Consider the following 24,227-nt stretch of genomic DNA (forward strand, 5'->3'; position numbering starts at 1 on the left):
TAATCGCGATTTGGGGGGTGTTCAGATGATCGAAATTTTTATACCCAGATTTCCCAGTATAAAATATTTCAAAATTCTTTATTTGTTGGCTGGTGGACTTCCCAAACCTTTAAATCGATTTATCTCCTTAAATTTGGCTCTAATCGCGATTTGGGGGGTGTTCAGATGGTCGAAATTTTTATACCCAGATTTCCCAGTATAAAATATTTAAAAATTCTTTATTTGTCGGCTGGTGGACTTCCCAAACCTTTAAATCGATTTATCTCCTTAAATATGGCACTAATCGCGATTTGGGGGGTGTTCAGATGGTCGAAATTTTTATACCCGGATTCCCCAGTATAAAATATTTAGAAATTCTCTGTTTGTCGGCTGGTGGACTTCCCAAATCTTTAAATCGATTTATCTCCTTAAATATGGCTCTAATCGCGATTTGGGGGGTGTTCAGATGGTCGAAATTTTTATACCCAGATTTCCCAGTATAAAATATTTAAAAATTCTTTATTTGTTGGCTGGTGAACTTCCCAAACCTTTAAATCGATTTATCTCCTTAAATATGGCTCTAATCGCGATTTGGGGGGTGTTCAGATGGTCGAAATTTTTATACCCAGATTTCCCAGTATAAAATATTTAAAAATTCTCTATTTGTCGGCTGGTGGACTTCCCAAACCTTTAAATCGATTTATCTCCTTAAATATGGCACTAATCGCGATTTGGGGGGTGTTCAGATGGTCGAAATTTTTATACCCGGATTCCCCAGTATAAAATATTTAGAAATTCTCTGTTTGTCGGCTGGTGGACTTCCCAAATCTTTAAATCGATTTATCTCCTTAAATATGGCTCTAATCGCGATTTGGGGGGTGTTCAGATGGTCGAAATTTTTATACCCGGATTCCCCAGTATAAAATATTTAGAAATTCTCTGTTTGTCGGCTGGTGGACTTCCCAAATCTTTAAATCGATTTATCTCCTTAAATATGGCTCTAATCGCGATTTGGGGGGTGTTCAGATGGTCGAAATTTTTATACCCAGATTTCCCAGTATAAAATATTTAAAAATTCTCTATTTGTCGGCTGGTGGACTTCCCAAACCTTTAAATCGATTTATCTCCTTAAATATGGCTCTAATCGCGATTTGGGGGGTGTTCAGATGGTCGAAATTTTTATACCCGGATTCCCCAGTATAAAATATTTAGAAATTCTCTGTTTGTCGGCTGGTGGACTTCCCAAACCTTTAAATCGATTTATCTCCTTAAATATGGCTCTAATCGCGATTTGGGGGGTGTTCAGATGGTCGTAATTTTTGTACCCGGATTCCCCAGTATAAAATATTTAGAAATTCTCTGTTTGTAGGCTGGTGGACTTCCCAAACCTTTAAATCGATTTATCTCCTTAAATTTGGCTCTAATCGCGATTTGGGGGGTGTTCAGATGGTCGAAATTTTTATACCCAGATTTCCCAGTATAAAATATTTAAAAATTCTTTATTTATTGGCTGGTGGACTTCCCAAACCTTTAAATCGATTTATCTCCTTAAATATGGCTCTAATCGCGATTTGGAGAGTGTTCAGATGGTCGAATTTTTATACCCGGATTTCTCAGTCTCGCGACTTGGGCGTGAGAGGGACGATGGGGAAGGGGGCCTATTGTGGTAAATCATGATGTATTCACTGCAAGGTTGACAAAGATTATAAACAAGGTTTTTCCATCTAGTAGTGAATAATGTCGTAACTAACACGGTAAAGAGATCACAACGCTGGAGCCGCTAATGAATGCAGTATGGCTTAAATTTAAATTGCGACTCATTTGACGTACTGACTACTAGAGCCTAATGGCAGCTGGCTTCCCCCCTCCCTCTCCTATTATGAAACCTAGCTACGCCCTTGACGTAATAGTGTGATAAAAGTAGACGAAAATTAAAAAATGTGCTCAGTTTTCTATCTCTTACTTAATGTTTGTTTTCGTATTTCTTTAAAAATTATTTTGCCTTGCTTGCTTCTTTATGTCTTCCATTCTTCAAATTTGTTTTCCTTAATTATTTCTTCCACTATTCCTATGGCATCCTTTTTCATTTGTAACATCTTCGTTCCTTTGTATTTCTGTTTACATGTGCGTAAGTTCCGAGTACTTATGCTGAACGTCCCTGTGCCTAACGGACTGCACTCGTTTAAATATTCGCCGAGCATGCAACCGCTGACATACAAAACTCCGGTAGGCAAATATGACAGGTGACTTTTCGACCTCAAGCAACTCGTAAAGCGTATGATGGTAACAAGTGTAAAATTGGAAAGGAACATTTCCCCCCATTAATGTCAATACCTATACATATGGTGAATAAAACAACACTCTCAGTAAAGAATTTCAGCAGGCAGGCTTATATTCTATACGACTTTTACACGCATGAAAACTTTCTTTTCCTTTTTGCCGATGCAAATGCAAATCGGTTGGTCTTTCTTTGAGTGTTGGGAGGGTGCTAAATATTAGACATGTCCTCCATCGCGACGGAGCCAAAATTCGTAGGAACTTCTTTACTGCATCTATTCTACCCTTAAAAACTCAAGAATTCGAATAAATATTTCTCCCAAAAAAAAACACCGCAACAATTGGACCAGTCTAACTAGGCATCGTAGGTGTGCAAGTTCCACGAAGGCTAGGAGGAACCGAAAATGATTGATTGAAAACACACTACGGGTGTTGAATGCCCCCCACCTGCCTCCGTTCCTTTCCATGTGTTATGTTAATAGGCATATGTGGAGGTTTCCCTTGGGTGGATTCGCCGTCGCCGTTGCCATTGGCGATAGCTTGCCTCGAAACGGCTACGATGGCGTCCAGGAGAAAACCGCGGTGGGCCCATAAAGGTATTTCCGAATTCCCCCCAATGATTGACGAATTTCATCGAACAAAGAGGACTCAATCGCCAAACCAAATCGTTCGTGAGCGCATTTCTGGACTGATTCGTGATTAGGGCGTACTTGCTTTTGTAAACAAACTCAATCTCGGAACCTAACCACACAATTAGCTAGGGGAACGATTGCTCTACCATTTAGTATATTTTGTTTGCGAGATTGAGCTTTTATCCGTGAGAAATCGGCGATTGACGTGTTCGTTTACAAAAGGCATGTACGCCCTAATCACGAATCAGTTCGGATTTCCAGCTCGGCAAAACAACGGAATCGAGTGCCTTTTCAATCATTCAATCCGACTGACTTTTTGCTTGCAGGTTGCATTTGGATGGTGTAAAAGGGATGACATTCGCACGCAACACTCACTTCAAAATAACACTTGTGCCCGTCCGTGACAACCACCCACCCACCCACGAGCCGCAGGACTGGGAAGTGAAGAATAAATCCAGCGGCACCCCGAGAGCCCCACGATAATCGCAACAGTTTAGTTCGGGTTGTACCGCGTGCCGGGTCGGATCACAATCAATAATAACTGGAACTTACCGTCGCGATTCTCCCACAGGTCCAGCTCGTCCTTGGGTGGATTTTCGTTGTCGATCGCCCGCTGGATATCGTCGATAATCACTTCAAACGAAATTCGGGACTGGGTCAGCAGCTTGCGTGCTCCGGGCAGCTTCGGCCCCTTGAGGAAGACGTCCACATAGGTGATGTTGTAGTTCCACATGGAGGCACCTGCGAGTGGGATTCGAACGAGAAAGTGATATGATAACCGTTAGAAGGCTAAGATTTTCGATTAAGGTGAGAGCGCAACGCACCAAACTGGTTCTGCAGTTCCGCGACGGCGTTTTTGTTTATCTGATCGTGGTACTTGATCCTCCACAGTTGAGCTCCGTCGTACTTGACCGGTGTTTGTGGCGTTTCCTGTTTGGCCGAATCCTCCTGAATGGCAACCTCGGTCGGCGCTTCCGGAACCACTATCAATCCATCCGCGGTTCGTCCAACGGTGGATAGTCCACAAACTAGGTCACCACGGTCCAGTAGCACCGTTATGGCCAGACCGATCGCAAACAGGTCCAGGAACTTCATTCTGATTTTCCAACCCAACTCAGATCTTCACTTCATACTACCCACCGATACTCGAGCTCAAAATCACGACCACGACTGGTTTGGCCGTGACCGACGGAGGTACCTTATATAGAGATGGTGCTTTCTTCGAGTCGACGACGATCCTCAAACATCAAGTTCAATAGTACCGTTTTCTACGCCGAGCGCCACACCCTCTCAACTTGCTGGCTATCGATTCTCGCGACTGATGAAAGATCGAAAAACCTGCCGACGGTAACTAAGAGGGAGCGATGGGCGGCGGCAAGGAGGGGAGGGTACTTGTGAATTCAGAACTTGATCGCCGAGTGGTTGGTTGATGCTGTTTGGCATACATTTAAATCTTAATTTCAACGGTTCTTGTTGGCGCAGTGGAAGAGCACCTACCTACCTGAGTGCAGAGAAAATGAGAAGAAAGCAGAGATGGTGTTTTATAAACATACTGGACACAGAACGCGACAAGTGCTTATTGTTGTCGTCATCGTCGTAGTTCGGCTTTGGTTGGATACGTTGCGTAGCGGGTCAGATTTGTTGAAAAGGAAAATGTATAATTATAATGGTGGACGCATAATTATCCCATGTGCTATAGACTTTCATGTGCACATGGGACAATTGTGCTTCCACCGGTAGAACGAAGAATTGAACTGGAAACCGGTGAACTTCAAAAAGTTGCCGTTTGATGCAGGCTGTCATGTCACTCAATCACTGACCTCAATGATGGTGACGAAGTGTGTAAGGTGAAGTGACGGAAGAGAGATGAAGTTGTTTGTGATGTGTATGACGAAAGGTGAAAAGAGACGCGATTTAAGCCGATCAGTCAATGCTTCTAACCTCAAACTTTACCAATTTACAAACTGTGTTCAGTGGGTTTAAAAATTTCTTAAGGGTTCCTGTTAAAATCACGAAAAGCTCTTAAGATAACTTGTGAAACATACACTGTCGTTCTACGCATATCTGTCTCATGTTTTAAAAGGTGCATCTGTGAAAAATGTTTCGCATCTTTCTATCATTGGCAGTATTATACGTTAAAATAAATTAGTGTATCAATATATTTTAGTGAAAACTGTCGAAATGACCTGCATTGAACTCAGTCGAGCATATTTTTATACGAATAATATTCAGTGGGACTGTTATGCCGAGAAATTTGCCATGAAGTAGAAAATTCTACGCATTTCAGTCCCATTACAAACCGGTCTAAACAATTGTTTAAATATTAGAAGTCTATTCGTTGTTACATTTGGCTTGAATGCCCTCAATTTGATCTTTAAAGGTTTATTTTTGGTCAAGTACTAATGCAAGATATTTCACTTGGTTTGGCCAGGAAATTGGAACTCCGTTCATAGAGACTATGTGACTACTAATAGGTTTCAAAAAGGAAGCTCTAGGCTTATGTGGCAATATTATAAGTTGAGTTTTGGAAGCGTTGGGAGAAATCTGCCATTTTTGTAAATAAGAAGAGAAAATATCTAAACTTTTCTGCCGTCTGCTGTAAATAGCACGAAGCGGAAATGCCTGTGTCATCGGCGAATAAAGATTTGTGGCAACCTTGAGGCAAATCAGGGAGGTCCGAAGTGAAAATGTTATATAATATAGGCCCAAGAATGCTACCCTGAGGAACTCCTGCTCTAGCAGGTAGTCGTTCAGATTTGAAATATTGATAATTTACCTGTGTAAAGTGGAACATTAAACTGTTTCAATTTAGCAATCAAACCTTCATGCCATACACTGTCGAATGCTTTTTCCATGTCTAGAAGAGCTACTCCAGTTGAGCAGCCTTCAGATTGGTTTGAACGAATTAAATTGGTAACTCTTAAGAGTTGATGAGTAGTTGAATGCCCGTGGCGAAATCCAAACTGCTCATTTGCAAAAATTGAGTTCGTATTGATTTTTTTTTTTTTTTCCTTTGATTTGTTTTTTCCGTCGATCTTGTTTTCCGTGCTGAGCACCAATGCACAGTGGTCCAGAATGCAAATTTAGGTGGAATGATATGTTTTGAGCCTGAAATTGAAACTTTAGACTAAAAGTCTCTTCTACAAAGTTGTTCCTTATAGTTAGGCCCTCATTTTTATGACAATGAATTCTAGGGTGGTTCCTATTATCATTAAAATAAAAAATCTAACTTTTTTGTTTAAATAAATTAAGGTATACATTCTTTGTATCTCTTAAATTGGCCGATTTAGAGCTATTTTCTTGAATTGAGTTAGGGTGGCTCTAGAAAAAACAGTTTTCTTGTTCTAGTTTTCTTATTTCAAATTTCTCAGCAAAGGTGTCTTCAGATAACTTTTAGATCTTAAGAAGGCGCAAGTTTTTGCTGCACAAAGCTTGTCAATATCTTTCGCCGATCAAGAATTATTGACGTTTTTATACTAAAAATATGCACTTTTCAAATGTTAATATCTCTGGTTGGGGCAAACAAAAAAAAAATTTTTACGGCATTTGAAAGGGCGTATGTTATTCTCAATAATATGACAAAATTGGAGGTATGTTATTTTTTAAACTCGTATAAAATCAATTTGAATTTAGTCATACTTTTTACTATATTTGGGTATATCTTTTTTACTAGAAGAGATACAGGCAACAAATTCAAGTATAAAACATTTGTCTAAAAGAGTTTTAAAATTCTCTAGAAGATAACTTTCATGAGAAATTTCAAATAAAAAAGTTATTGGCATAAAATCGATTTCATAGGACCACTCTAATGACAAATTTATATAAAATGTGCTAGTACATTTGTTTCAATATTTGGACATTTAGTGTCTTCGAAGAAGTTTTTGTTCTTGAAAATTCCCTTCTTTTGGTGTTTGCAAACGTCAGGGTAGTCCTCAATTTAGGGAATTTTTAAAACCAACTTTTTTGTTTTACAAAATAAAAACATGTGTTGTTTAAAAAAGTTGTAGCTAAGTTGATTGCAAGCAACTTTGTCGAAGAAAAAATTTTCTATCTCTTATCGTTCTCATTTTAGAGTATTTTTTCGGAGTTGACTTAGGGTGTTCCTGGAAAAAATAGTTTTTTAACAATAACTTTTTTATTTGAAATTTCTCATGAAAGCTATCTTGTAGAGAATTTTAAAACTCTTTTAGACGAATGTTTTATACCTGAATTTGTTGCCTGTATCTCTTCTAATAAAAAAGATATACCCAAATATAGTAAAAAATATGACTAAATTCAAATTGATTTTATACGAGTTTAAAAAATAACATACCTCCAATTTAGTCAGAAAAATGGGAATTACATACGCCCTTTCAAATGCCGTAAAAAAAAAATTTGTTTGTTTGCCCCAACCAGAGATATTAACATTTGAAAAGTGCATATTTTTAGTATAAAAACGTCAATAATTCTTGATCGGCGAAAGATATTGACAAGCTTTGTGTAGCAAAAACTTGCGCCTTCTTAAGATCTAAAAGTTATCTGAAGACACCTTTGCTGAGAAATTTGAAATAAGAAACTAGAACAAAAAAACTGTTTTTTCAAGAGCCACCCTAACTCAATTCAATAAAATAGCTCTAAATCGGCCAATTTAAGAGATACAAAAAAGTTATCTTCAACAAAGTTGCTTGAAATTAGCTCAGCTATAACTGTGTCGAAGAATGTATACCTTAATTTATTCAAACAAAAAAGTTAGATTTTTGATTTTAATGATAATAGGAACCACCCTAGAATTCATTGTCATAAAAATGAGGGCCTAACTATAAGGAATAACTTTGTAGAAGAGACTTTTAGTCTAAAGTTTCAATTTCAGACTCAAAACATATCATTCCACCTAAATCTGCATTCTGGACCACTGTGCAATGCTACCGACGTGCCAGGAAGGCAGCTCCCACACCTGGACCCTACCTATCGACCCATCAACTCATGAACCGGGGACCAACGGCTTTACTTCCCATCCGAAGGAAGGCGTGATCAGAGATGTTATGCCTCAGAACATCCCGGCGGCGCCGACTGGGATTGAACCCAGGCCTCCTGGGGTGAGAGGTAATCACGCTTACCACTACACCACCGGCGCCGTTAGAGTTCGTATTGATGTAAAGCATCATTCTATTTAAAAATATCTTCTCGGAAAGTTTCCTTATTGAAGAAAGCAAACTTATTGGACGGTAGCTATAAGTTTCACCTGGATTTTTTTTTAATCCGGCTTCAAAATTGGAATAACTTTTGCATTTTTCCTTTTATCAGGAAACATCTGTTAAATAGTTTTACCAAGAAAGACAAGGTACTCTCTGGGTGTTTTTTGATTAGGATATAGAAAATTCCATCAACACCCGGAGCTTTCATATTTTGAATCATTTTAGCTATAGATCTTACTTCGTCCAAATCCCGAGCAAGCTGAATCTCAATAGGACTAGTAAAACCCAAACTGAAATTGTGGGAACTCTCGAATTGCTTAGCAAGTTTCTGAGCTTTTTTTCCGAATTTGTGATCGAAATATTTCCACCTTCTTTAAGCGCTGGAATTAGCAACAGGCAATCTTGGATCGAAACACAAAACATCGATTAATCGATTTTTAAATCGATCTCAAACACGACAAAAATCGACTGGATCGATCCTTTTCATTCGATTTTTGTTTCGATCCAAAATTTCAGTGAATTTGCATTTGCAATTTAAAATTGTTTTTTTTTTGTCTTACCCTTTGCACACCACTTACCTTGAACATGGATTCTGCAAACAAGCAGTGTGACAGTTCAGTACACGAAACGAAAATCAATTATTTAATTCATGTGTTTCACTTATACATTTTTGCCAAAGCATCAGCCTTATACATTCCATAAGACAAACCACATAGGTCCTATTAGAATGCATAAAAGGTATGTGTGACCGCTTATACATTTCATTTGACACATGATCTTTATTAACTTTTTGCAAGGCGTCTGCTTATTAGTTGACTTATACATTTTATGAATAATCAGCAATGGAAATTTGCCAAAAGGTATAAGGAGATTTCTATCCGTGTAGGCAAGAACGAGAAAGAGAAAGTTTAGGGCTCCAGAGACGATTACAGACCTTTTAGACGTTTTATTGTCTTTCTTGTCTTTGTCGTTTTTATCTCGAACCAACAGCTTCACCGACGAAATGCCCTCCTCACCGTCCTTCTCGATCTGCTTCCAGAAGTCGATCTTCTTGCTGGTCAGGAAAAAGATGGACTTTTCGCACAGCACCGTAATCGTATCGGTCAGCTCGTATACCAGCAGCCAGGTCTGCAGCGAGGTTGATTTGCTGTAGATTGTTTCCTCGTCTACGCCGTCCGCCGTCAGAATGCAATCTACCTTCTGCAGCGAGTCATCATGGGAAAACTCTGGTTCCATCCAGTTGGCGTAGATACGTTTTATTCGTCGGTAGAAGGAATCCTTACTGAGCACGATATTCGAAATTTTCGGTGCCGTTGCAAATACAAACCAAAACATTCAAGTTGTCCGAAATACAGGGTTGCCAAATATACCATAATATTCGTATTTTACAAAAAAAACACAGTTGCTCTATGACTGGCACAATCGGCACACCTGCGCAACACTTGAGGAACACTGAGAAAAATGTTGACCCAAGATTGGTGTGTGGAGTGACCTACCCCTTGGATAAACTTCTAAAAGCGTAGGTTACTCATGCGCTGAGTCCGTTTTCAGTGTAGGCTTTATTTTACCAATCATCTGACAACGTTCAACAGACATCTTATTTAATCGGTCCAATTTCAGTCAATATTTGACATGTATTCTCTATTGGGTTGGTCATGAAATTTTTATAAGGCATTCAAGTAAATCATCGACATCGATTTCCGACCTCTAGATGTCACCTCGATTCCTAAAAATACTCGCATTGATCGGTATTTGACAGTATTTCACTCTTTTTATGAACCAGAGTCACCATGTTATAAGATGAGCGATCAGATTTTAAAATGGCGTCATACATACGATAGACGTTACTGGGACTTTGAAACAGTCTATGATTTCTATATGGGGGTACACTTTGTGAAAACCAAAAATGGAACATGTAACAAAATTATGAAAGATGTTGAACGTTAATAACTCAACTGCCCCTGGACCAACTTAAATAATTTTATCACCAATCGATCAGAAATATTTCTACGCTCTGTTAAGCCTAAGACTTTATCACTTCAACATGTCACTATTAAAATTTGTACAAATGAGCAACTGTTGTTATGATGATTAAAATTATCACCAATTGCCTGCGAAAAGCGATTTCCCTAACGCAGATTTCAAAGTTGAATTCTATCCGGTCTAAACGATGTTTATTCAATCACCGCGTGGTGAGTGGTGGTGTTCTCCAGTACACAACGAAAGGCTCCCCGGAAGCTGCTAGCTATCAAGGCTGACCTCAACCGCTTTTTCGGATTCATTTCCAATCACCGTGTGTGGTGGTGTCTGGTCGTTGGCATCAGCAGCAGCAGCAGTAGTGCTTTCGGCGCGTGGCGTTGAACATTGTTCTCCAGTACACAACGAAAGGCTGTCTGCAAGCAGCGAGCTGCAGCCCACATGACCATCCATAGAAGGAGGAAGAAGCCGCAGCGCTATTGATCGGAATCAGTAGCCCTTCGTGAGTTGCTGTGGGCCATCTATGGCAAGCGCGTCATAGTAAAGAGTATAAACAGCTAAAATTCCTATTCATACACAAAACACAATGCTCCTGCTGCAGTTAACAAATAAGATTTATTATATAAGACCACGTAGTCCTACGTCACCATTGCGTATAACCCCATAGGGCTGTCCGTTGTAGTTTTTCTGAAACCAGAAGTCACCGTCTGAGATTTCTAGATGGCGTTTGACATCGATTTTCGGCGTCTACATGTCATCCCCGTTCTGAAAATATCCACATTTTAGGGTATTTGACACTTCAGCATTAATATTAAGCAAGTTGTAACCAGTTGGTTACAATCCGTGGATTTTCTTCTGTATGAGTTATTGTTGGTTGGGAAAATGCACGTTTTGTTAAACCTAAAACAGTAAACACACACAAGAGCGAGAGGATTTGTGACGCTGCAAAGAACAAGAACGTTGCTTAAGGGGAAAAAAAACGATTATACGACATCTCGCACAAAAATGGTTGTGCGAAAAGAGGGAGAATGATAAAGATTGGCAAATATTGAAGGGCCATCTTAGGCCTTCTCCCCCCCTGTGGGGTTTCTGGGATGTTGGACTGCCTCCGTTCAGGTAATTGATTTTTATTATCCTGACGGAAATTTCCCTGACTGAATTGTGATAATTCTCAGGACCTCTTGTGCTTTTGTACATCTTGTACACCTCGTACCTCGTACCGTAAATAAAACGGGCTCACACGGCTCAAGATGGCTTCCGAGCCTAATACTAAATGATCCTCGATCGTCCGTCAGGGACGATTCCCTCAGGACGATGGCCTTAATTGCCAAGGAGGGTCCCGTCTCGGCTCGACCAAGGTGACCATGCCACGGTCAGCCAATGTTGTCAAGGACGGAAGACGCTTGCCAGCCAAACGAGCCAGCAATGCCTGCTGAGCCGTATGTGGCTGATGTTTTGCCACCAGATCCGCCTTTCTCCCAAGCAGCAACAACTTTGTTTGCAGCTCGGGCCGCAAGTTTCCGGCCACACGGTTGTGCAGGAGCAGCCGTGTGGGCCAACGCCAGCGTCGCGACGCCAAAGGAGATTCTGCTGCAACAGTGAGTACCGTAATAGCTTCATAAACTTTCGCTTACAAGCCACACAAATATGTGAAAGGCCACACCCACACGCCGCAGTAAAGGGCAAATAAATGGTTTTAGAAAATGTGAATATTCCTGTGTTTTCATACTTTGTCCGCGTAGTCCCTCCGAATACCCAGTAACATGCCGGCCCTGCGACATAGTTCAGGGATCTCATGCTACTGAGCTCCGGGAGTGTTTGAGTGTTTTGTTTGTCACAAAGTTGCACAAATTCGTAGGTGGTACAAGCCCTAAACCATTTTATGTGAGTATTGCCACCTCCGTCCGTTACTGTATTGACCGAGACATGGGATTGATCTCGGCCTCTTAGATGGTAGTAGCAGTATCTCCAATAAGCGAGAGCTGTCCTGGCCACGTCCTTGCAACTGCTGGGGATAGGAAAGATTTTTAGTTGGACACTTACTTAAGAGAGATTTTAGGGTATTTGACATTTTTCCTCAAATTCCTGCTTCTAGACGTTACCCTGATTCTAGAAAAACGTATGTATGGCATTTGATATAATTTCCCACTTTTTCTTAAACCAGAAGCCGCCATCATGGATTTCAAAATGGTGTCGGATATATATTTTTATTCTCTAAACGTCATCCCGATTGCAAAAATTACCATATTGATGGGTATTTAACAGTATTTTCCACTTTTTCTTAAACTGGAAGCCACCATCTTGAATTTCAAAATGGCGTCTAATATTGATTTTTATTCTCATACTCATACTGATGGGTTGGCATAATTATTTCCCAATTTTATTTTTAAAAAAAAAACGATTTCCGGCCTCTGGCCGTCAATCCGGTTCTAAAAATACCTATATTGATGGGTATTTGACAGTATTTTTCACACTGTTCCTGAAATCGGATTTGAAAATGTCGTTGGATATCGATTTCCGGCCTCTAGAGGTCTCCCCGATTCCAAACATACCCATATGGATGACTAAAAACAAACCACCCGGAAGATCTGTGCGCATGCGCTAAAATAAACCGAGTGAACAATCAACAGAAGTCAGAAAAACTGCGCGAATGTGGATCGAACAGCTTCGCTTCAATGCGAAAGTAAGTTCATTTGAAAATGAAAGGCGAAATGAATACGAACCAAGTCAAAACAAACAGTATGAAAACTGATCGAAAGTGGTTCGGTTGATGTTGAGGGAATCGTCGTCGCTTAAAGATTTTCGATTGAAAGTGACTTTGTTGGGCCCACGCCTTCAATCCACAGATCTCTTCGAATATGATCACGCGCGCCGTTCGAACTTTAGGAAAAAGATGAAAGTTTAGTTGGATAATATTTTGCATGGCTGCCTTTCGCTCAATACTTTACAGACATTTTTCGGTATCTAAGAAATTAGAAATGAATAAATAATGACTAAAATAAAATCATGCACGAAATCGACTCAACCAAAATTGATTTTTGTTTTGCTTGCGCCTCCCGGCGCTTTTCTTGAATTTCGGCCATCTTAGCCTTTGAAATAAGGTGATCCAAGAGACGTTTCTCAGTAGAACTGACAGCTAGAAATCTAGAGTGTGTGAGTGATCTGGTGTTAATGGTGCTGAATGTTAACATAAACAAAGCAGAAATTCATATGAGAATAAACTGTCAGTTCTACTGTGATCTGTCAAAAGCGTTTGGTAAACAAAAAAGTCAGCTGATCGCAACTGTCTCGTGGACAGCCTTATAATGGTAATCGTCATATGTCAAAAAGGGGCGATTCCAATTTTATGGCGCTCGATCGTGAAAAGCTGTACGGCCAATGAGAACAACCCAAATTTGAGTTTAGTTTACTCATAAATCACATAAAGTGCAGGAACTCAGCGAAAAGTAAATTTGCCTCATGCTGAAGCTTCGCTGAGATATGACAATTTGGATTTCGGGTCAAATTGACCCCAAGGTACAGATAACGTAAGTTTTTTTTTGGCACAGACGAAGGGTTAAAGAGTTGGTTAGAGTTTCCTTCTTAATTTACTCAATTCTTGAGTTATTAGTTAGGTAGGTTCCGATTCTACACGTTGTAGCACGAGGTAAGTCTCACATTTTTTTCGGAATCGATCACAACTTTTATCATTTTTTTTGTTTTAAATTATTTACAGCTTGTTTTGAATTTCCAAACTTTTTAAAAATTTACCACAATTGGGTTTTATAATTTGGAAAAATACATCGGTCACTATAGATCATCTAGAAGCGCTTCGTTTTTTTAGCACAATGATATTTTTTTCGATACCATAGACTTCCATCTCGATTTTTAAATCAGGATTTAAATCAATTTTTGTTTGACACTTAATCAACAAATTGACAGCTCACTTTCATACAAATTGCATAAGTATTTTTAAGGCGCGGATATCGCGTTTTTCTCGTGTTCTCTTCAGCGTGAAAATAAGTAAGTCGTCTACTTATATTGTCACGAAAAGCATCTTATCTACGTCCAGCATCCAGTATAAGCATGTGTCTACCAGTGATCGTTGCAGGCCAAATTCTCGCAGTACTTCATCCAGCTTTGCATTCCACACCCGGCTCAATTACTTCAAGCCGTATAGTGCCTTCTGCAACTGCAAACCTTGCCGTTTGAAACCGCGAATCCCTCCATTGTCCATGCTCGACTTGCAGAAATGCGGTAACCACGTCCATTTGGCCCACATACAAGTCAAATTTCGTCGCCACCGTCATCAGATACGGAATGGTCGAATACCGCACCACTGGAGCATAGACTTCTTCGTAGTCAACTCTGTGAACAGCCCTTAACGACAAGCCGCGCTTTGGCTTTGCGTCCCTTGAGTAGATTCGTCATCGTCCACGTCCGGTTTTCACTCAATGACGCCATCTCTTCCTTCATTGTATCGATCCAGCACTTACGATCTGGTCGCCGCATGACCTCGTCGTAGCTCTGTGGAACGTCCTCCACAAGCATATCAATCTTCGATGAAGCAGATGGCTGAGAGGAAATCACATCACCATACTTGCGTGGACAAGTGCGCTTCCGATCGCTGCGCCTCAACCCTTGTTGACTTTCTTCAACTGGTCTTGTTTGAGTTGCGATGGGAACGCGTGGGTGCTGCAGGCATCTTCAAAAGCGGGCAGGTCTTCTGATGGCGCAAATATACTCTCGTCCGTTATCTGTCCTGAGTATTTTGAGTTGTTTACCTGTCTGACGTTCTGCCTTTGCTCGGAACAATTTGAACGCATCCAGTGCTTCGCTTTTGGCCTTCATGGGGTGTTTACACTTATGCTATTTCACTAGCGCTAATAAGCTAGCTGCTAGCAAATAAGCTCACTACCAGCTTCAGCAGTTCTGATGCCCTGGAATCACTATTCAAAAACGGTTTTCGAGCTTGTTTTCCTGCCAGACATACTTGGCAATTCTTCACCATTTCACCTTGAAAATTTATACCATTTGAACACGTGCTTGAGCTGATTCAAGCTTGTCTCGTTCAGGTAGCCCATCCTTCTGTGCCACAGCCAGGAGTTGAAACAGTTGACTTTTTTTACTACACTCACTTCGTTGTCGTGCGCGACAGTCTGTTTGTATTCGAACACTCATGCTCTACCGTTGCTCTCTCACGCAACACGAGCGGTAGAATAACATTCGAGCTAAAAGAAAATTATCAAAATAGCTATCATATGACATGTGTGATTTCGTTGTAATTCCTCAATTTGGTGTAAATCAAACCATTTCTGATCAGAAATATTATTTCTAGGACATCATTACTTGCTGTTTTCAGAATTCACACAAGTACAACATCAGCAGCTCTTAATATGAGAAAAACTAAAATACATACCTACGTGACGGTCTTCGGCGACAGTATCGTATGACAGAGTCTGTCATATTACATTTTAGTTTGGTACTGTACTATGATAGCTTGTTTTGCAAGTGTCGGAGGCAAAGGCAGTCAATTATCACAGAAAATGTGTCGACTACCGGGACCGCTTACAAGACTGGCCACAGCTGAATTCCACTTGCCTGAAACGTCTTCTCCAACTGATCGACTTGGTACAGGCCGCTTTCTTCCTTGCCAGAAACGACCAGTTCACCGTCCGCAGTGTAGCCTCCGATAGCAGATTAGTCGCCTCTTGCCAAAACCTTCATGCTTCCATTGTTGGCAGTTCCTACCGCGTGTTGCAATGCCGTTTCATCAACGAAGTTCTGATTTGCTCTGGCCATATGACACGCCGCTCCCGAATCAAAATACCACGCTTCAGCTTGAACATCACCAATCGCAAAAATGCTGTCTTCTGGCTGCCGACTTCAATTTTGTCTTGCTTGCAAACTTATCTGGACATTTGATCTGCGCCTTGAATTTGTTTGAATTCGCACCTCGCGTGTAGAATGCTCCATCGTCACTGCCACTTGTAGGTTCCCTTTCGTGATTCACATCTAGCAGGATCTTTGCCTACACCGCATCCGACATACCTTTCGCTCTCTGAGGCCTTCAGCCCCATAATCATCCGCTCGTAGTAATCTGGTATCTTGAAATGCTGTCGCTAGCGTTTTCCAAGCTTCTGCTGCATCCGCCGCATCTTGGACGATACTGTAATTGTAAAGGCCCAAGCGCAATATGGGCGGAAGCGGAACGAAAACGGAAAGTTTGACAGTTGTCACAAATGACATCAAGATGCCTAACCGAAGTCGATTTGGTTCTAACTAGTTTTCAGTCCGACAATTAGGCTTACTCAGGCCGGCGCTGGTGGTGTAGTGGTAAGCGTGACTGCTTTCTAACACCCCAATGGGTCTGTTAGAAAGCAGTCACGGGGTTCAATCCCAGCCGAGGTCGGTGGGATTTTCCTGAGGCATAAAAATCTCTGGTCACGTCTTCCTTCGGAAGGGAAGTAAAGCCGTTGGTCCCGGCCCATGTGTGTTGAATGGGTGCGATATCCTACGCAGGTGTGGAAGCTGCCTTCCTGCACATTCGATTGCCGTCAATGGATGGCAATCGATGTCCGTCGGTGATTGGCACTAGATTGCGGAACAGAGACCGACGAACAGTCTCGGAGAAGTACCAATAGACTGAGTGAATCCAATCATTACTTTTCTCAAATTCGTGAATTTTTCCCTGGAAAATCCTTGAAAAACCTGGGTAAACATGAGATAAATTTTACTCATCGCTGAGTTCCTGCACTTTTGGCGATTATGAGTGAACTAAACTCAAATTTGAATTGTTCTTATTCGCCGTGAATAGAAACGAAGCGATCGTTTCAGTCTCTGGTGGTGAATATGGGAACCATCAAAAGAGTGATGATGGCTGAAATTTTCGCCGTGAAGCATAGGAAGAGGAAAATGTTTTTACCTTTTCTGATTAATTTATCCATCGCAGGTGCTTGTAATCATCATCCACATGGAATATTTTGTTTTCTGTATCGATTTTGCAGTGATCCGGCTGGTGCTTCCACATATTTTTGTTAAGAAAAGTGAAGATTTATGAGATTTATGAAACTACCCCAGCGGTTATGATGTTCCGGATTTCTAATGTGGTGTTATTTGAGCTGTAAATCCGTTCAAATATGTGAAAAATTATTAAATAAGACCCCTCCCGATAGAAATATGCAAGATACGCATAACAATATGCGTTAATTTTAAATGTAAAAAAATGTAATTTTGATGTAAACAAACGGTTTGGTTGACGTTTCCTCTTATAATCGCCTAGCGCACTCTACATTGGCGGTGCATAGAAACAGCGGTCATCTCGTAACTAGAACACTTCCTGCTTCAGTTCGACTTCCAGTTTCGCCTAATGAGATAATATTTGAAGTTCTAAAGGTCTCCAAAACCATTCCTGAAATCAGAGAGGTAGGATTGTTCAATGTTATAGGGTAAATGCTCCTATAGTTGCGGTACGTTAGAAGCGTTAGAGTCCTATAGTTGCGTACTGAGTCTCCATGCACAACTATAGGAACCTAACGTACCGCAACTATAGGAGCGTTTCCCCTACCATTCGTCATTATAATTCCTCATTAACCCGATATACGTTGGATATCTGAAAGACTTTGTTTGATCGGTTGTACGTCTTCAAACTAATTCCTGATCAACCTCATATACAGTCACCCCAGTATTCCCTAGCAGCACACTTGTCACTGAACAATTGTGGTTACTTGTGCGCAACTTATTCCAGTCACAATCAAGTTGCTGCAACTTATTTCCATGGAAGTGTGCTGCTTGGGTTATGGGTCACCCACAATTATGGCCCACTTCCATTTGATTAACACGTAGAACTGACTGGACATAATAGTGACTAGCTGGCCCTTAATATAGAGAATATCTGAAGGACAGTAGGTTTTCAAAATAATTCCTAAAAATTCTAATACAATGAAGGGATATCAGAAGGACTTCGAGTGAATTTCAGATCCGTAGTTTATCTTTAGAATAATTCCTGATCAAGCTTATATAATGAGAGAATATTCGCATATCTTCATAATAATTTCTTAATCAATCTAATGCGTTGAGGGAATATCCGATGCTCCGAAGGTCATCAGAGTAATTCCTCGCCAACGTACTATAATGAGAGAATATTATTTGGTCTGAAAATCTCCAAAATAATTCCTGATCAAAGAATACCTGAAGGACTTCGTATGAATTTTTGGTCTTCAGAATAATAGTCGTGCTAGTTTAAAAACTACGGTTTTACTTTAAATCGTTTTGGTGTCTTCGGTGCACTGTACTATCAGGATGTAATTTATATACCTAAACATCTTAACACTAATTTCTTCAAAATGTCTCTTTCCAGCAAATCTTCCACCACGAGGAACACGAACCTCCAGCAAAGGACTTGATCCGGCGTAAAAGCTTCACCATCAGCACGGCCGGCGAAGAACCGGACAGTCAGTGCGGCCAGCGTCCGTATTCCGATCAGACCTACACTGTTCCGACCCCAACGCAGACAACCAGTACAGAAATGCGCACCAAAAAGAGCACCACCGGCAAGACATCGTCGAGCGGTGCTTCCTCGACTCCGGCTAAATCCTCAACACCGAAGAAACGGAACAGCATCAGCAGGGCTTCATCCGCAACGCCAACACACTCGCAGTTTCCCCGCCGTTCCATCGAAGCGGACAAAGAGAACCAACTGCTGTTGAGTCAATCGCGGATTAGAGATTTGGAGGAAATCTACAATCTGACGTTGAACGAGGGATCCCGGGAGAAGAAGAGTCCCTCTCCGGCATCGACGTTGGTCCGGGAGAAGACATTCTGCGACAAGTCGACGGCTCCATCGCCGACGCGAACCGCTCCGGATTCGCTCGTCAGCTGGGCCAAGGAACGGGAACTGGAAGGAAGCATAACCGAGCTGGAGGAGAAGCTCAAGGATACCGAGGAGCGGTACGAGAGCTTGAAGATTCAGTACGATACGCTGTCGCACGTGCATCGGGCGCTGAGAGAGAACCACGGTGCCATCCAGGAGGAAAGTGACAAGCTGAAGCTGGATGTTCAGCATCTGACCGAGTGTGCCAACGTTTTGAGGTAACTGTGTAATGTTAGGGAATGGTTTAGATTGATTTTTACCAATACTATTTGAATTGATTGTGGTTCTTTTTCAGATCTGAGCTGCAGTCGGCTCGAAGTGACCGCGATGCGGCACTGGAACTGCAGAAGATTCTGCAGTCCGAGCTGGAGGAGTCCCGCCGAGAGAAGAAACGCTACCAGGAGCTTAACGAGAAGGACACCAAAACCATTCAGGACCTGCAGCGGCAGTGTCGTGAGATGGAACGGATACTGATGAGAAAACATCCGGACTCGGTGTCGGCTTTGATCGGTATGGCATAATCCCACGACAGAAGATTTCGAAACTGTTTCACAGTACATAATTTTCTTCATTTTCAGTTGCCAGTAAAAACACCAACAGCAAACCAACGGAGGAAAGCTCGCAGACACGCCGTCTACTAGAGCAGCGCATTGCCCAGCTGGAAGCGGACGCCAAGGAGCAGGACGCCAAGGCGCAAAGTATCTTGGCCAACGTGCAGGCTCGCTTCAACTCAGTGCAGTCCAAGTACGAGACTCACATTGCCGATCTGGAGATGCAGGTGCTTAGTTTGCAGGATATCAACGGCAAGCTGAACGAAAAAATTATCCGGCAAATTGACGAACTGTCGAGCATCACCAGCCATGCGGCGGCTTCGTTTTCGAAGGTTAACGCAACCGCCAACGCTACCAGCAGCAGCTTTACGCAAACCGAAGAATTTCCCGACAAGGAGTGTATTAAAACTAGGTCCATTTCAGTGCAGACCGATAGCAGGCTGACCGGAACGGGTGCGGGACGGAACCAATCGGCCGGTCCAAAGCGAGCGTCGTCGGCCAGTGCCAGTGGAAAGATTCCCAATTCGTTGTCCGATTCGCAGATTCAGAGCCGGGAGGATGCCCACCTGTTGGCGACCATTCGGGGAATGCGTGTGGACTTGGCCATCAAGGAGAAAGCCGTTCAGCGATTGACCCGGGAGGTAGAAGACTGCAAAAAGACGATCAAGAAGCTACAGAAGGAACGGGATACCTCCCTGAAACCGGAGGGCCGGTCCGGTACTTCGTCTTCGGCTTCATCCACGGGAAAAGGTAAGACGTACGATCCTGCTCATTATGCCGACGGTTTGGCATCCGACGCCAGTGCTTTGAAGGATGCACACTTGAAGATCAAACTGTTGGAGGCGGACTACAAGACGTTGCATGACAAGAGACTTCAGGATGTAAGTAGCTCAGATATTTTTTTTTACACACGATTTACGTTCCCCCTATTCAGCTGAAAACCCTGCAGGCAGCCCACGAACGGGAGCTGGTCGCATGCCACGAAACGGTCCGAATCCTGCAGCAGCGTTTGGCAGAACGCGAGGAACATCTGCACACCAAGGAGAAGCGACGACCCAACCACAATATCGACTACTTCGCCCTGAAGGCAAAGGTAAGCGAGAGGAACTCCGTTCCAGAGTAAATCAGTAGTTTTGGATCAGAAACAATCTAGTTTTCACCCCTTGAGCACTTATTCGCGTGGGTTTTCGTCCCTTCACTGATTATTAAACTTTGACTTTCTGCTTACCACCATGCTTTGTTGCTGCTTTTCCGGAACTTTGATTTTGTGTCGCGTGCCTAATCTCGTGTCCCCGTATAGCGAAAGCGCCATTTCAAGAAGCGACTCATGGTGGGATCGTTGAGCGCGGCGCGTAGATTCTATTGGCTTGGTGGCAGTGCGAGCGGAAGTGGCGTTAGGAAAATTGTAGAACCGTCGCGATCGGTGACAAACGGCGGAAGCCCCCGACGGCACAGTAGAAGTAGCGGTACAAAGCGGCCGACTCCGGTGACAACCGAAACGGCGGTGGCTGCGTGCAAGTAGCAGTAGCGTACCGCACTGTTCGTAGATGTAGGTGCTTTTTTTTCTTCAAATGTTTGGTCCACAGTGTTTGCGTTTTGCGTTGCGGGGAATGTTTTAGACTTGTTGTTTTGACTGTCGACTCAAAATGTGTGGTTTTCGGACCTATTTCTGTGGGAAATCATTATTGTCCGGTAAATTTTAAACAACTCTGCATCATATGTTGAACTTCCTCGTTTATTTATGGAATCAACTTCTTTGAAGAATTTTAATCATCTGTATAAGTTTAGCTATACCACCTACTCAGCCCTTATCAAGGAGGTATCGAAGATGATAAAAACGCTTGTTACAAAAATACAGCAGCTGCCCAGGTCCGCACATTAAAATCGTTATCAAAGATTTTAATGCTCAATTTAGCTAAAAGAAGGAATTCGGACCGGTTATTGGAAAGTACAGCGAGCACCAGGTTAATACAAACAACAACGGCCTCGGACTCATCGAGATCGCCACCTCCAAGAGCATGGTCCTAGGTAGTATCTACTTTCAGCATAACTTCCAATAGTGGTATAATAGTGGTATAATACCTTAGCAAAGCAAACAGAACCACAAACCCACAACGTTTCGATTGATGGTAGACACTTGACCGTGATCGTGGCGCAAATATCGAATCGGACCGTTAACGATTGGTAAAAGGGCGACAAAGCACTGTATTGAAATTTATGTTCAGCTGGATATCTTTCAAATAATTCACATGATAATTCTGATCAACCAGCTGTCTGGAGAAGTCATTTAATTTGTTTAACAGTTGAAGATGTTTCAGAGCTATGTTTGATCAAGTGTTGAAAAATTATTTAGAGGAGATGCTCATTTTATACGATTATACGGAGATGAAAGTATAGAGTGGATAGTTCCGTTATAGCACGGCAGTGTGACAATTGTATATAGAAAGTAGAAAGCGAGAAAAGGTCAATTTTGAGGAAGGTACGAATCGGATCGAGTATTCCCTTTTCCAAACTCATCCGTTGATGAAGGTTGGTGAGGTGTTCAGTTAAATCATGATCGCAAAACGTGCAGGAACACAGCGATGAGTAAATTTGCCTCTTGTTTTCCCAAGAAAAATCTCCAAATATTGACGAAAATTTCACTTAGGCTCTGAAACATTTGGCGGATTTTTTAACTTTTGGTTAAAATTTGACAGATGGAAAGTTATCGGCTATCCGAGCGTGGTTATTTCTGACAGACAAGAAGTTAAATTTTGACAACTGTGGCTGAGTTTTGTTCGAAAACCGATCGATCGGTAACACAGGGATTTTTGAACATAAGAAATACTATAACTTTCCAAATGTCATTTTTAACGCCGAGTTAAATTTAACTCGGTAAATGGTTCACAGCCTTAGTCTAGGAGTAGTAACAATCAGGGCCAAAACAAAGTCATTTTCAATCGAAAATCGTCAAACGACGACGAAGCTGTCAACCATCACTTTCAATTGAAAGTCATTCTGTCTTCTCTTCGAGCAGATCCCCTTAAACATAAACAGAACCACTTTCGATACTCATCTTCACAGAATTCAACTTTGAATCGTAGACCAGGTCCATCAACAATACACTCGTTCCGAAAAGGGGCTTATGGTCATATTCTTCTTCTTCAGGTTCGCTCACCACCCGAAATGAAGGCTCGCTGCGGTTAGTAATATCAAACAGTGATACATGCAAACGAAAAAGAGATACAACCAGGATTAGTTTTTTAAAGTAATAGTTTCATCTGAATACCCCACTAACCATATCTCATTGACATTGTCTCACTCTGAACCTACATTTAAAGTTATTTGTGATTATATGGTTACTTTGGTACTCACATGAAATGTTGTGCAAGTACCACAAGTTCAACAACACCCAACTGTGGACAGCTCAATGTTAATACCATTTACTCTTTGAATCAGCGTACACCAACACGATAATCTGCTAAGAAACACCTAAGAATGTATAGAGATAAAGCCCAAAATACAGTTTTAACTGATGGTACTTTATAAACATCAAACTGACCCTGCCAACACACGGCACCTGCACGGTAATGTGGGGCGTGTGAAGTACTTCTCAAACTGAAGCGATACATTTCTCAATTTTTCAACATTATCCTAACGTAAACTTAATAGTATCACCCATATGCCCGTCCATGGCCGAAACCCATCCACCACACAAAATCAAATAAAAATGTTCCGAGAATATGGGTGTATATCTTCACTGTAACAACTACGGGTAATCATCGAAAGTACTTGCATTTTACTCAGGCACTATCTGACCAAAGCGCAGGGCAAGATGGTGGCTTCTAGTTTAAGAAAAAAAAAATGGGAAATACTGTCAAATATTCATAAATGTAGATATTTTTTGAATCAGGATCATGTCTAGAGAATGAAAATCTGAGAACCGATGTCAGACGCCAAATTGAAATCTAACATGGCGACTTCTCGTTACAGAAAAAGTGGGAAATACTGTCAAATACCCATCAATATGAGTATTTCCGGAATTCCAGATGTTTGACGCCATTTTAAAATCTAAGATGGCGGTTTTGGTTCAGAAAAAGTGTGAAATACTGTCAAATACCGATCAATGTGTGTATTTTTAGAATCGGAATGGCATCTAAAGGCCGGAAATCGATGTCCGACGCCATATTGAAATTCAAGATGGTTGCTTCCGATTTTAGAAGGTACAGTTGTACACACCAACTGCTCATTTGTTAATCACTTTTCACTCAGTTGTTGACATTTATTTTTCTTTAAGGGGGATTTCCGGTTCAATTGACCTAAACTTTGGATTTTTTTTTCCAGGGAACTGGTAAGAGTTAGAGACCTGAGTTTTTGGCAAATCTTTATTCATTCTTGCTCTACAACTGGGAATTTTTTCAAGTTCAAAAATCCAAAATGGCGTCCAATATGGTGGCTGCCCGGCGGGTACTTCCCAAAACTGCGAGCAGCCTAGAGGTCGCAAATCGTCACCTAGAAAGAAAATCGGCTCAGTTTCTTGAAGAGTATAGTTCAGAGAATGGAATGAACTAGAATCTTTGAAAAATCTCAAAATTTGACAAAATGGCGGTAACTAGGTAAATGACTTTTTTCAAATGCCCGCCATTTTGTCAAATTTTGAGATTTTTCAAAGATTCTAGTTCATTCCATTCTCCGAACTATACTCTTCAAGAAACTGAGCCGATTTTCTTTCTAGATGATTTCACTTGATTGATGCAACACAAAAACAAATTCAGTTTATTACTGGAATTAAAATCTACTTTTTCTT

At 41.5% G+C, this 24,227-nt stretch overlaps 2 protein-coding genes across 3 annotated transcripts in view; one reads left to right on the forward strand and one right to left on the reverse strand.

Moving 5' to 3' along the window:
* The window catches only part of LOC135701384 (carboxypeptidase B-like), a 41,322-nt gene extending 37,242 nt beyond the window's left edge, over positions 1-4,080 (reverse strand). Inside the window, exons 1-2 of the mRNA XM_065222164.1 lie at positions 3,713-4,080; positions 3,441-3,629 (exon numbers count right to left, since the gene is read on the reverse strand). Of these exons, the coding sequence (XP_065078236.1) occupies positions 3,441-3,629; positions 3,713-3,983 (460 nt within the window). The 5' untranslated portion in view covers positions 3,984-4,080. The remainder of the gene's footprint in view (positions 1-3,440; positions 3,630-3,712) is intronic.
* LOC135701380 (centrosomal protein of 162 kDa-like) overlaps positions 1-24,227 on the forward strand; it is a 72,814-nt gene that overhangs the window by 38,000 nt on the left and 10,587 nt on the right. For both annotated transcript variants that reach the window (XM_065222156.1, XM_065222158.1), the window contains exons 2-5: positions 18,378-19,108; positions 19,186-19,400; positions 19,469-20,322; positions 20,376-20,534. In XM_065222156.1, the coding sequence (XP_065078228.1) occupies positions 18,378-19,108; positions 19,186-19,400; positions 19,469-20,322; positions 20,376-20,534 (1,959 nt within the window). The remainder of the gene's footprint in view (positions 1-18,377; positions 19,109-19,185; positions 19,401-19,468; positions 20,323-20,375; positions 20,535-24,227) is intronic.

The sequence above is a fragment of the Ochlerotatus camptorhynchus genome, unplaced genomic scaffold (assembly GCF_037179485.1).
Source record: "Ochlerotatus camptorhynchus isolate MF236.1 unplaced genomic scaffold, CSIRO-AGI_Acam_v1.1 ptg000158l, whole genome shotgun sequence".
NCBI classification, from domain to species: domain Eukaryota; kingdom Metazoa; phylum Arthropoda; class Insecta; order Diptera; family Culicidae; genus Ochlerotatus; species Ochlerotatus camptorhynchus.